This window comes from Lissotriton helveticus, chromosome 10 (genome assembly GCF_964261635.1).
Source record: "Lissotriton helveticus chromosome 10, aLisHel1.1, whole genome shotgun sequence".
NCBI classification, from domain to species: domain Eukaryota; kingdom Metazoa; phylum Chordata; class Amphibia; order Caudata; family Salamandridae; genus Lissotriton; species Lissotriton helveticus.
In genome coordinates, this window is record NC_136071.1 from 200,202,752 (window position 1) to 200,217,304 (window position 14,553).

At 43.9% G+C, this 14,553-nt stretch overlaps 1 protein-coding gene across 1 annotated transcript in view; it reads left to right on the plus strand.

The window, feature by feature from the left end:
- Window positions 1–14,553, plus strand: part of POLR3E (RNA polymerase III subunit E) — a 214,166-nt gene that overhangs the window by 150,005 nt on the left and 49,608 nt on the right. The window contains exon 18 of the mRNA XM_078665125.1: window positions 9,560–10,050. Coding sequence (XP_078521251.1) covers window positions 9,560–10,050 — 491 coding nt within the window. The remainder of the gene's footprint in view (window positions 1–9,559; window positions 10,051–14,553) is intronic.

Below are 14,553 nucleotides of genomic sequence, written 5' to 3' on the forward strand. Positions count from 1 at the left end.
GCTGGGTCAAGACTGATTTGCATATGACTGGGTCCAAACTGGAATGGCATGGTGAGTAACAAAACGATGGATTTAGGCCCAGATCTCTGTACTGGGGTGAATGTATGACCTTGTTCTGCATTCTGTCTATTAATTGTTCTTTTTCCATTTGTCACCCTGACTGGGACAGGTATGCCCAGACGTGGGTCTCGTGCTCTCCATGCCACTGGAGTCCAGATATCCTGGCTGGTGAGGGCTGAAATCTCGAAACCAGTACTAAATTGAAATTGGAATTAAAATATTTATAAAGCGCATGACTACCAGGCGGTTTCTTGGCGCTAGGGATGCAACCATAGGACAGTGAGAGGGACGGACTGCTAGTGTGGGAAGGCTTGGGCGAAGAGGAATGTTTTCAGCGCTTTTCGGAACTCCAGGTAATGGGGGGAGGACCTGAGGGGTAGAGGGAGGGTGTTCCAGAAAGCGGGCGCTAGCGTGAAAAATTTGACGCCTCCTGACTTCTTATTAAAACGAGGGACAACCAATAGAGATTGCGAGGAAGAGGCAAGTCTCTACTAGGAATGTAAGCCTTGACTTCAGAGGAGATAAAGCCGGGGGCTGTCCCGGCCCTGGCTGAAAAGTAATACAACCCATTTTAAACCAGGCACGTTCCTGAATGGACAACCAATGCAACGCTTTGAGCAGCGGGGTGACATGATACGACTTGGACAGATTGTAAACAAGTCGGGCGGCTTAGTTCTGGACCAGTTGAAGTCTCCGAAGAATGTATGCGGGGACACCGGTATACAGAGCATTGCCGTAGTCTAAGCGGGAGATGACCATCGCAGACAGAATAAGTTTGCGTGCAGAGAAGGAAAAAAAGCGTGACACCTTTCGAATAGTGCGGAGAGTGAGGAAACACGAGGAAACAACTGAGCTAGTCTGAGAGTGCAAGGTGAGGTGGGCATTTAGTTTTATCCCTAGAGTTTTAACCGAAAAGGAGGGGATAGGAGGAGAACCCAGGGATGGAGGCCAAAACAAAGAATTCCAGGGACTGGAGGAACCACCTGTCAAAACCAACTCGGTTTTGTCAGGATTGAGTTTCAGATGGTTGTAGTTCATCCAGTCCCTGATGAAAAGCATAACGGAGTGGAAATTGTGAATAGAATCTGGATAGGAGGATAAATTAAAAATAAGCTGGAGGTTATCAGCATAGTTGTAAATCGTGACTTCCATCTGCTGAAGTGCCAAAATAAGAGGGGAAATGTACAAATTAAACAACAGAGGGGACAAAGAAGATCCTTGCGGAACTCCTCACTGAACCTTAAAAGAGAGTGCAGGGAAGTTAGCCAGATGGACGGCCTGAGTGCGGTCCCTCAGGAAAAAGTCCAGCCAGAGCAGTTTCCCTGATGCCAGCCGCCCCGACACGGGAGAGAAGGATGGAATGATCCACCGTGTCAAAGGCGGCGGATAGATCAAGAAGAACCTGCGCCTGGGGTTGGTTGGTGTCCATGCCCTCTCTGAGGTTGTCCATAACGGAGAGGACTACCGAGTGCGCCGGACGAAAACCGGCCTGACGGGAGGCCAGACAGCCATTCTCCTCCACAAAGGCGCCAAGTATTCTGGTAACATGACGTTCCAACAATTTACCTAGGAAAGGGAGAAGAGAAATGGGGCGATAGTTTGCAAGTGAGGATGGGTCTGCACTGGGCTTTTTTAGAATGGGGATAATGGTCGCAGATTTATGAAATTGAGGGACAATGCCTTGGGCGAGGGAATTATTGAGGAAAGTGAGAGGGGGGAAGGACAAGCCAGATAGATTTGTTTTAGAATGTGTGCAGGGCAGATGTCAGATGGAGAGCCTGACTTAACCATTGAGAGAAGGGACAGGAACGTTTCTTTAGTCAAAAGTGGGAGGTGATCGAGATACGACCGGGGAGGTGAGGGTTGTGGGTCCGAAAAAGAGGGAGAGGGAAAAGGAATGTTGGATTTGATAGCTTTGATTTTCTCCAGGAAATAGCTATTAAGCAAATCACAAAGGGCCTGGGAGGGGGAGGGTTTAAGGGTAACTCTGTCCGAGAAGGCCAAGTCCTGCACAATGGAGAAGATTTCTCTCTGTTGATTTTCAGCGAGCAAGATTTTAGAGGAGAAATACTCGGTCTTGGAAGAGAGAATAGACTTCTTATATTGGTTCAGGAGTGTGGTATATTGAGTTTTGAGAGTGGAACAATAGGCGCGCCTCCAAGCTCGCTCTGCTTGCCGAAGGGCCAGCTTTTTCTCCTTAAGTTCAGCGTTAAACCACCTATTGACGTCATAGTCACGCCTGGCAGTAACTCGCCTGAGTGGGGCCACCTGATAACAGCCTCTGGCGAGCCATTTGTTTAAGGAGTCCACTTTGAGAGTGAGAGGGGAGGTCTTGAAGGTTGGGGCTAGAGGCAGAAAGGGAGGAACAGAGAGATGTCATGTCAACATGGTTCCAGTTTCGGGCCCAGGTGTTCCTGGGGAGAGGAGGCTACTAGGATGCTTGTTTCCAGTCCAGCGAGGACCTGGCCTGGCAGTTCGGGCTGGGCTGTTCCCATTGGGCGCAGTGTCGAGACTGATTTGCATATGGCTGGGTCCAAACTGGAATGGCATGGTGAGCAAAGAAACGATGGATTTAGGCCCAGATCTTTGGATGGGGTAAATGTATTACATTGTTCTGCGTTCTGTCTATCAATCAGTGGCTGCTGGTGACTAAAGTAGTAGGGCGTAAAAGTTGGGGTGAGTATTGTGCCGCGAGTGAGCCGGACTGTCATAAGGGAAGTTTGGAGGGGCTCTCCTACAACAAGAAAACATTTGCAGTACATACCACCGTCCCTAAGCAACACACCGACTGGAAAGGTCGAACATTGCATAGACCAACGACTGTTAGCCACAATGTCCATGCAGGAGAGCCTTTAGAAGTTGGATCAGTTTGCACACTTTGTATAGCTTCCAAAAATCACTGGCGGGTTGCAAGAATGTAAACACGTAGGTGTCACACAGTTTGAGTCAGTTCTAGACTACACGATTTAGAGAAACAAACGTATAGCGATAAAAGAAATACACATTCATTTAATATTTTACCTAAAAAGAAATCTACTTTCATTGAAGATTTTTCCTAAAAGCGTCATACTGTGAGGACTGCTGTGTATTGACTCAAGAAACCTGCCAAACATTAAAATGTATGCATATATTTGAACGTTGTGCCAAAGTAACAGTCACTCAATATAGACTTTTCTCCTGCTCTCCTGCCACTCACTGCCACCAAAAACATTTTATTATGAGATGCAGTAGGCAATACATTTTTTCACTTACTATAATTTACAATAGGATTTATTTATTTTCATTTGATTCTAATGTATGTTTACCCATCATCTGGGATTACGAACTAGCATTATTATTCAGGGACCAGAAGGCCTTGTCATTAAAAAAGAGATATCGCATCCGGTTGTAAAATCTCCAGAAAGTTGAAACAAGCATGATGCAGCCATCAAAAACAATTTGAATAAGTACATCTTAACCCACCAAACACGGATTAATGAGGTGTGACTACTTTGCAAGGCAGCAGTAAGATTATTCAGGATAGCCTGCATGCGCCACGCTTAAATGCTTTAAACAGCTTCTGAATTCCTAAAGAAGGCTGCGAAAGACTAGGAATTTACCGCATAGGATAAATACCAATACAGTGGGGTGCCATATTTACTGGGTGCAGAAAATACCTTCCTTCTGGAGGATTTTACTAAACCAGTGCGTCACATTGAAATCAATTGGGTGTATGTTCCATATTTGGCGACACAGGTGCTACGGTGAACAAAGTGACACGCCACATGATTAGACACATTAAACTAAAGCAACTAAATGTACAATTCATTGCCTTTGGTTCTAATTCACCCCTTTTGCTGCTATTTTCAACCAGCTGGCTCCCAGGCAGAGCATTATGGTGATTCTGACTGCTTTGAACGCAAGGTTCCTCGGTTTACTGCAATGGCCAGGTTGTCAAAAGACCGTGATGTCGGGCGGGTACATTTTCTTTTCAAAGGTCCCAGTAAAAGTAAAGGAAGACCAATAACACTACAAGGGTGGCATCACCTACGAGGCAGTAGCAATCACTCGACTTCCAATCTGGGAGAAAAATTCACCATCTCACAAGACCAGTGCAACGCATGAAGCATAGACACTGCCGGAATTAAAATCAGGAGAGGCAAACCTGAAATAAATCTGAAAATAAGCCTCAATCTACGCATTCAGGACCTAGAACACACTTCACACACAAGGCCTGCCATTAAACTCCAGAACTTTGGAAAGGATCTCAAAACATGTCTTCAACGAGTACCCCATTTGCCACTGACTTGAAACCTCCCTACTCCAAGCTCCAGGTGTTCCAGGAAACTGCTCGCCTACACCCCTCACTAGAAATCACTAATAAAGTGCTTTTCGAGATGGGCATGTTCTATAAAAGTGCTAGTGCCTGTGCCTGTCAAATGAGCAACTCTAGAACGTTGGCTCTTATATAGACACACTATTACAGTTTGCCAAAGAGACATCAGTTGCTAAGCCGCATGGATGATTTTAAGACCGACCAAAACAAAGGGGCTCACTATTAAAGTGCGTCCCTGACTTTCCCTGGCAATATAATAAAATACTTGTGCGTAGCCATCAACACGCTCTAAATGTTGATACCTGTTGATACCTGTTAAAATAAGTTCATTGCACCAACAGTGACCAGTCGCGGCCGGCATTACGGGTGGGTGGGGGGGGGTTGTCGCGCCGCAGAGGGGATGGGGGGAGGCGGGAGGGGTTTAAGAGGAAAAAATATATAAAATAAAAGTAATTGTAAAACTTACCGTCCCGCTTTCGGTGAAGTCCCGAGACTCCCGACTCCCGCCGTCATACATTTTGAATTCCTTCAGACAGTGTGCTCGTCATCAGGAAGGCGGCAGGCAGCCTCCCTCCCCTCCACCACAGCGCCGTGCTGTGATTGGTGAGGCTGCTGCCCCACCTGCGTCATTTTCTCTCTCTATGCTGCAGCATACAGAGAGAACAGGGAGAGTGGGCTGTGTTGCTCGAGGGCAGGGTGGAGTGGCTGGCCCACTGTTGTTAATACTGAATGTTTGGGCAGCCTGAGGTTGCCCAAACAGTCAGTATTAACAACAGTGGGCCAGTCACTCCCCCCTGCCCTCGAGCAACACCGCACACCCCCAAACAGAAAGTCCTGCTTTCTCGCAGTGCGAGAAGGCCGAAACAAATGGTAGTTTTACCATTTATGTTTCTGCCTTCTCACACTGCGAGAAAGCAGGGTGGCGGCGCCCAAACACCCCTATGGAGGAGCCGCCACTACTATCAATTGTTCTTTTGGCGGTTAAAGAAAAGGCACGTGCTGGATTTAAAAAAAGCAGTTAAGAGCATGCAGACAGAAGAACGTCATTAAAGAAATAGTGCAATAATAATATTTAAAGTCAAAGCGCGACGAAGTGGCGCTCTGAAAAAACAAAAAACCATTAATATGGCGAGGGACAAATAAAGAAAGGCGCGCACTAGTTAAAAAATAAAAGCAGTTGAGAGCATGTCCTGCCTGCAGCGTCACGCAGGAGAAAGTCATTAAAGAGAATAGTGCTCGGAGGCTACAATTAAAGAATACGGAGTAACAACAACACGTAAGATGGCCAGATCTCATGGGAGGCTACAAGACGAGACAAGGCTGTAGTAAGGAGAACTACTTAGCCTATTGACCAATGAAAAGCCATAGTTTACAAAGGACAGTGACAGGAAGAATTAAAAAGATGGGGGAGCTTCAAGTCTATACCTAAATACAGCATTCCTCGCAGAGCAGCGCATGCGTTGCCCAGGCTCGACCTAAAAACATTCTCTTAATGATGCTGCCTTGGACCTTTTGCAAGAGCCTACAGGGCAAGTGTTCCCCTTCACCCCACCATCCCTGTGCGCAGGTAATTCCCCCCTATAGATGCGTCACCAACGGTTCCAGTCTAGTTGCTGGCATTCTCTACCTTTTTTGGGTGCCTTTTCCATTGTGCTGTCCCTTACTGTGGAGGAGGAAGGTTTTTTTTTCTTCAAATGATATACATTTAGTGATAGACTGATATTTGTGAAACAAAAGAATGAAAAATGAAATATACAATTCTGTGTCCTGTATACGGTATTCACGTCAAATGTGCAGACGTTTTTCTAAGCCAACTTGCCAAATATCTGCAAATAACCTTTCTTTTGTAGCCATACTAATGTACCCACTCCATCTAAAACTGGCCCTTTGATTTTATCCACACTGTCCTAAATTCAAGTCGTGCCAGAAGCTCATGAAATAACTCCTCATCTTACTACCTAGCGAGAATTGTACCTGGTATGTAAATGATGGTTGTTAACTCTTCATTCATAAACTAGGAATGTGCCATTATTCTTCAGACCGCCGATTTTAATTGATTTGATTACATCCAGTTTTGGTTTCCCAACAGAAGCGAATCTTGCATTTAATCACTTCTTGTGGTTTCAGCACCAAAACTTTCTCTGCATTGAGGTCAAGTAACCTGCCCTTTCTAGCATTTATGATGTTAAATAGTGTCAATAACAAACACTGTAATATCTCATTGGGAAATTAGGAGAGCCACTCTATTTTAACCTTCCAATTAATGATAATTACGTTTGAAAAGTTTTAACTCCGTTTGAGCATTCATAATTTGTCGCAGGTGTGATCTTGACTACACAGGCTTTTAGGAATGGAATCGGTTTCGTGCCCCAAAAACAGCTCCTAATAAAATAGCATAAAACATGTTTGTTGCATATTGTGTTTCTGTGTATTTTTTCCATGTTGGAGTCCTGCTCCACCTTCTTCGTACTGAACACTGTAGTCTTCTCTTTAACAATCTATTTGGAGGCCTTTTTAGGTCTCGGCTGCACGCGCGGAAGCGCGTGTCCGCCGACAGCCTATTGTTGCCGTGTCTCCTTTCCAGGAGACACTGCTGGCCGCGCGCATCGCCTTGGAGGCGATTTGAAACGAGCACGCGCACTCTCGCGCACTCTCTCACACACACACACACACACACACAGAAGCGCCCATGCACGCACGCACATACAGCCTCCCACACACACATACACACGCACACAGACACACGAGTGCTGCCCCCCTCGCCCGCCCGCCCCCCCCCCCCCACACCACACCGCACACCGCACCCCCCAGCCCTTTCTAACTTACCGGGGCAATCTCGGGGGACTCCGCCGCTGCAGCTCTTGCCAGCTCCTTTCACGGGGCTCCCTCTTGGTCAAGGGAGCCCCGCAACAGTCGCGTAACCTCCTGCTGGCGGGCCCGGGGTTCTCCACTGCTCACAGGAGCCCCGGGCCGCGATACGCATGCCTCCTCTTCCGGTCCTGACGCGGCCCCGCCCCCGTCACAGGCGACATTGCCTGACTTCCGGTGGGGATAGCGAAAGCGATCGGAGCCGGTCGCGCGCCCCTTACAAGTATTCCCAAGTGTAAGGCGGATGGGGCGCTTTCAAAAATGGGCTTGAGGGCAGGTAATGTCGAACGGCTTCAATGTTAAAATGAATGGGTCAAGTGATAAAAAAAAATATGCATCTGGGGGATGGTTTAAGTCATACGAAAGTTGCATACAAAACAATTAAGTACACAAAAATACAATGTACGTGATATATTGTAACCGCTCCGTTCTCCAGGCAGATAGATGCACGTTCATTTTGTGCATCCTTACCAGCAGAGGACATTCAAGCCCGATATTCCTTTAAAAGCCTGCATGTTGGGTAATGTTAAAAGCTCTAAATTAAATGCTGCGAGACCTATTGCATTGTAAATGCTTGTTAGAACTGTACCCATCGATGACTGTTTGTGCTCTCTGAGCTTAATCTCGTCGTTAACATAATGGTATTTTAGGCTTGATAAGAGCATACTCCAAGAATAGTCTGAGCGTTCTGTATGTTTATAAAGCAATACATCCTCAAAATGGAGATGTAAATATTAAATAAAGGGTGCAGTATCTGAAGAACACCATGCTTTCCCCCTAAACGTACCCACTCTAAAGGACCTGCCTACGGGTAAGGTGTATTAGAAGTTAGAAGAAACATCCCAAGCTCAAAACTCTTGTAGTATATCACCTTATCAAAGGCTGTTGCGTAATCCATGTATGCACAAGGCAGTAGTACGTATAATACTTCAGTCCTTAATATTAGGGAATCTGGATCTCCTCTTGAAGTTACTGAGTTATGGGCCTATTATTGTCATCTTTAGTCCCCTCTATAAGGTGAATTAGCAGTTGCATGCTAACTGGGCAGAGAATAACCAGCAGTCAGTCATTGCACAGTTTTCTTTGGCACCTAGTTAAGTTGGGACCAGAACAGTAGCCTTCCAATGATGAGGCAAACCAGACATGCTTGGGATTCGAAGGGGACCTGCCCACCATCTTGGGCACCAGAGTGGGGCAAAGCCCCATCCTAGGTCCTGAGCATCACCTTAAGTTGTTACAGGTGCCTCTGCTTGACTTCTCCAACTCAGACGCTACCCACGTGAAGTCCTCTCCTCTATCACTAGCCAGCAAACCCACATTTGATGTGGCTGCTCTGCTGGACATACACGGTCAAAAGGAAATAACAACCTCATCTCCCATTTTTTTGCAGTTACAAGAAAATGTAATGGAATTGAATGTTGAAAAATGTACCTCACAATCAGCTAGACACTAATTACCCTTCAGGTTTGCTTACCAACAGTCCAGAGCTCAGGGCTGCTACTTTAAGATGATGAACCATGTTCTCCAGTGTTGCGAAATGACCGCAAAGTGACACTGCAGTGCTTTTCATAACTCTGTAAATAAATACAACCTGTGTGATCCTCCTAATTCCAGGGCAGTGCCTTCCATTAGGCTTTATGCTTGTTATCATGCAAAGTAGTCAGTCTCATTGCGTTTCAATGCCAAACAAGGGACAAACCCTCTTTTGATCACCACCTCCATGACTTCGGTGCTGTTATAACATCAATTAAAACGTAAGTGTTCTTTTCTGCGGAATTTCGTACTTGCTAATGCACAATTCCTGGATCGTTTGGGTGATCATTATCCAGTCACGGTTTTAATATTGCAGTAACTAGTGAAGAAAGCTCCACTCATTAAAAGTACTCTAAAGTATGAAAATGTTGTTACGGGGAGATTGTTTCAAGACTCCTAGTCCCCTGGGACATCACCTACTTCCTGATCATTTAAATACCTAAAATTCTAGTGTAGAATCAATGTCATGCCACTCCTATCTCCCACTTGTGACTACAATATGCATAAATGGTATCCCTAGATTAAACAAATGGTACAGCAAGTGGATCATCAAATTTTACTCCACAGTATTTTGTGTTTAGGTAGACACACAAAGTGAAGCAGTCTTACTGAAAAAGGTTGAAGTTTTCATGACTGCCCTGCATACCTCACATCAAACAGCTTGCTTTATACTAGTTAAAAACCTACTTACCGCACCACATCACACTTTCGTTTTAATAATTTGTTTACTCTTATTTCTAAATGGCGTTGATTACAGAATTTTTTTGTGTTTTGTCCCTTTAGGTCTGCCATTGGTAATTTCAGGAGAACATAGGATCAGCATCGCTAGAACAAAATTAAATGAGAACTGTGGACGAGTGGAGAAGGAGTTGCAAAAAAAGAAAGACTTGAGTAAAGCAAATGCCGGTTTGGTGGCGGATATGGAAATTAAGGAAGAGCCTCTGAGCGAGGATGAAGAACCTATGGACACATCTGCTTCTGGGGACTCTATAAACAATGGGATGGTCAACGGAGTGCACTTAGATGAGAATTCGCACGATTTGTTGAAAGGCCATTTAACTGGCGGACACACAGATGCAGTTTCACAAGAACTGAAAGAGTTTATGAATACAACATTTAAAAAACATTGCGTGTTGTCTTTAAGTGACCTTAAACGGTTATTTAATCTACACTTAGCCAGCCTACCTCCAGGACACAAGCTCTTCAGTGGAATTTCTGACAAGCGGTTGCAGCAAACGGTTTTGGACATTGGCTGTAAGCAGATTTTAGTGCCTGTAAGTATTTATTTTCAATCTGTCTCATATAACATATGCTGAATAATGCTTTTGTGCAATGTATTGTCTTTATGGTCTTGCAGTTCAATGCAGTGACAAGTTGGATGCACATGGAGAGAGAACAGTTAAAGCAGACAATATTTCTAGCATGTAAGAACATGGTTTGATTTATAGCAAAAAGAATTTCATCAGGACTTGTGTATTTCATAACTGCTTCTTCCACAACCATTTCTCAGGTTGGTGTTGGGGATTTAGCTTCACCCATATTTATTTGTCCATATTTTGCCACATAAATGGTTTGCCTTGTTTTCACCAGTGCCAACAGAAAATGCTTTATTTAAAGTGTGAGTCAACAGCAAGTCAGTGAGCTTGTAGTGAAGAGATGCTCCATTTCTATTTAGCTGACAACAAAATGCACCTTTGGAAAGGTTGTCATGTAGTTCACTTTTCTTTCTTTTTTGTGAAGGGCAAGGTTTCTCTGCCTTGTTTAGGAGTAGGGCTTACCTTCTACTGTATTTCTGCAGTACGTTGAGCAATTGAAATTAAATGTGCTGTCTCCAAAGGTATCTTTGTTTTATGCAACACGTGGGAGAAACATTACAGTCTGCATAATAATACCCAATGAGGCCAGTTTTTGTTCTTGATTTGATTGAATACATTTTCTTCACTCAACCTTTAGACATTTGAAAAAAAACCTGTGTAGAAAAACTCTCCTGGGGTGATTTCAGTGGGCAGAGTTTTTACTGCCATTTCTTAATGCTGGATGTACTCTTTGAATGCAAACACCGAAGAATGCTGGAATTCTAAAGCCTATTGCTCTCCTTTGAATTGCTGATCATAGATGATACTTCTACTTTATCAGTGTAATGTTATTTCTATGTTCTTTCGAAGCACTTTATTTTGACAAGCTTGTGTTGTTGCCTACAAACTGTTAAGTTAGAGAAATTGACCCCATTTTGGTGGTGTGTACGCACGTGTGTTTGTGTGTGTAGTATGTTCCTGTGCCCATCAGTTGTTCCCAGTCCTGTTATTTGCTTATTGACCATCCATCCCAATGTTGGTGTGTTCCGCACACTAATATTTGTGTATGTGAGGTGGTGTGATCTTAGTATGTGCATCTGCTATGCTGTATGGTTTTTTACAGAGCTTTATTTACCATTTACATGTTGTCTTGGCAAAGTTTGGGGACACGATGTGTCGCATTGTATTGGCTCATTTTTACAAATATTAGCCTGTAGCCATATTAGCAAAAGGAGTGAAATATTTCTGTCCATGATAGTTCTCTGAACCCTTCTGCAGTGCTTTATGATCAGGAAAGTCTCATATTCTGATACCAAAGCTGAGGACTAAACTGATAAAGGGTTTCTTGAGGTGCCAGCTATGCACAAACTGACCATGAACAACTTCATCAAGGCCCCTTGGCTGAATTAAAGTGGTAAGTCCAAGCACAGACCTGGACTCTACTAGAGTTACTGGGGATGTAAGAATAAGCAAGTCTAGTCACATTATAGTCGGAGCTAAATTAACTAAGGCCTGAACCAAAGTTTGTATAAAAACGAAAAGTAAAAATATATTTTCTATTTTGTTCGGCACAATTAAAATAAATAGAGATTTAATTAGTAAAAACTCCATCTATGAAATTCTCATTATAAGGGTTTCCAGCAGAAGAGCGTACAACACTATTGAAATTCTGCCGTTATATTACCTGATCCCCCACAATGCACTGCTTATTACATCACTCATTACATGGTTAAGTGACATCACTGATTCTATTTCCTAACTTTAATGTCCATTTAACCTTTGTTTTTTCTGTGAATTTCGACATTGTTTTAAATTTGTATCTCCTAACTGTTACTTGTAACCTTTGAGAGTGGGTGTGTGAGTGGCTCTGTAGGTAGGTGAGTGGGTGTGCAAGCACTGAGTGGGTCTGTGAGTGCTTGTGTGAGTATCGGAGGGGTTCTGTGTGTGGGTCAGTAAGTGTCTGAGTGGATATGTGAGTGGGTAAAATAGTCTCCTAATGGGTTTCTGTATGGGAACGTGTCTGAGTGGGTCTGTGAGTGTCTTAGTTTGTCTGTGAGTGGAGGAATGAGAGCTTGAATGGATCTGTGAGTGGGTGCATGAGAGAGTGTGTCTGTCAAAGGGTGCGTGAGTCTGAGTGAGTCTGTGAGTGGTTGTGTGATGGGGCGTGAGTGTAGGAGAGGGTCTATCAGTGGGTGCGCAGTAAATAAAAGTAAGGGGACATACTGGAGCAGGTATTCGTGCCAGCTTCCCATGTGATGCGCCAACGAAATAAGCAAGTCAAATAACGCTTTTCCTATGGAAACATGGTCCTAACTACAACTACCTACTGCAAGTAGGTGATATATATGTGTATTTTTACATAAATATATGTGTGTGTATATAAATATATATACACACACGTGTATGCACTTGTGAATAAAAAACCACATATATAAGACTTTAGACTTACCTGCGAAATAAATTTTCGTGGTAAAGGCATAGGCCTTGTAAAGGTTTGTGTGGTAAAGATGCGTGCTTTGTAAAGCCCATGTTCTTAAGGCATGCGTGGCAATAGCATGCATGGTTCTGTCATACAACCATTGCTCAGCAGTGCTGTTACCTGTTGGTGTGTTTTTAAGCAGGGTACCGCACTTCCTTTTTGGGGGGGAGGATTTTCGCCTTCACTGTAGCTTTTCACAGACTTAATACTGTTTTATCATATGTACATTTCAAGTTTGAGCTTTCCCAGGCGATGGCACATTACCACCTTTAGCCACTCATGATCGCAAGAGGCACAGTCATGTCTTGGAACACAAGAATACATGGGCAAACGTGCTGAGGTGATGTGCAGTTGTGTGAAAACTATTGTATGACGGCATGGGCACATTGCCTCTTACATTGGTGTGCAGTCTGATGTGGTTACCATACAGCCTCCTGCAGAAGGTCTGATGGATTAGGGCACAATTCTAAAACCCTAAAAGGAAACCTTCAACAGCCTTCTTTGTGTTTGCCTCTGTGCTTGGTTGTTTCTAATCATCCGTGGAAAGTATATTGAATACCGCCTGTGAGAGCAAGACATTCTTCCAGACTGATGTAGAGCAGAACTGTTGGTCTCTCTTGTGCCTGCTCGAATAACTTGCTTCAGCCAACTTTATAGGGAATTTATTAGGATGTTGACGTTTTAAAATGTTCAGAATTTTGCATATGTTGATATTTCTAATTATTGAAAAACTGAAGAAAATGTGTATAGTTGGCTCTTCTTAAAACAAAAACATCCGGTTTATTAATGGGAAATGAGCCAGGGATGCCAAGTGTGCGGCGTTTTTTTTAAGTGGGAGACATTACAAGCAAGCACATCCGTGGCAAATGCTTTGTTTTCACCCTCATTTATATAAATCGCCTCCTACTTCTTGCCAGCCACCTGTAAAACTTAATTTAACTTTTTTTGTCACTAGAATGTAGTCATTTGCGTACCTCTTACAACAGGTTGTTACTATTACTTCATTACGCTGGCAGGTTTTCTCAGTCAGTGCTCAGTGAATTACTGTTAAATGACGGTAAAGGTCACAAGTACACATTCAGATCATTTTAAGGATGATGACTTGAGTACCAATTGAAATGTGTAATATGAATGCCTGGTACTTGCTGCACTTACACGTGGAAAAAGAGTAGTATGACGCACCTTCTAGTTATCCTACCAGACCACAGCTTGCCTCTCCCTGTAACACCATTCCAGGCCACTGAATTAATTTAATAGGAGGTTGCAGCAAGTAACCTTTTTCTCAGAAATGTCTTGTTTACGAAATGTTTCAGTGCATAGGACACTAGATGGAGGGAGTGAGTGCCAACAATAAACTCACAACACCACATCACACTTACAATATCGATCATCACGTCACACAACTCCCCACACATTATCTATCACCACATCACATCATACAACTCACCATACAATATCTATCACCACATCCCATCATGAAACTCGCAGTAGAGCCTGGCATCCCTTTGACGGATCACACATCATCTTTCCAACGCCTCATCACAACACACTACTTCACAAAACATAACCGTACCAATTTGCTGGTGTGGAATTCCTGACACCCAGGCCAAACTGTTTTGGGTGAAGAACAAAAAGTCTTCATGAACTCGGTGGCTTTCTGTAGCTTGCAGTGCAACTGAATAGGCTACCAAGGGAGGCAATATACAAACCCATATATAGAATTTCTTCAAATCGTATATATGATTCAGTATAGTGGAGGCTTTGATGTTGGGGCAAATTCTGTCTGTAAAAAGCTCAGATTCCAGTGCTCGCAGTGATTCCAAAGGAAAGATGTGTACACACACTTCTAAAATGTAACAGTTTGTGGCTATTGCTAAGTCGCCTTGATTGTTTGCAGATAGATGGTGTCATGGTAATGCAGGCGTGACCTCTCGCTTCATGCCCTAAAGAGCCGCCTCACTGCGGGCTGTGAGGCAAGCAGAGCCGATCTAGTGATTAGAACA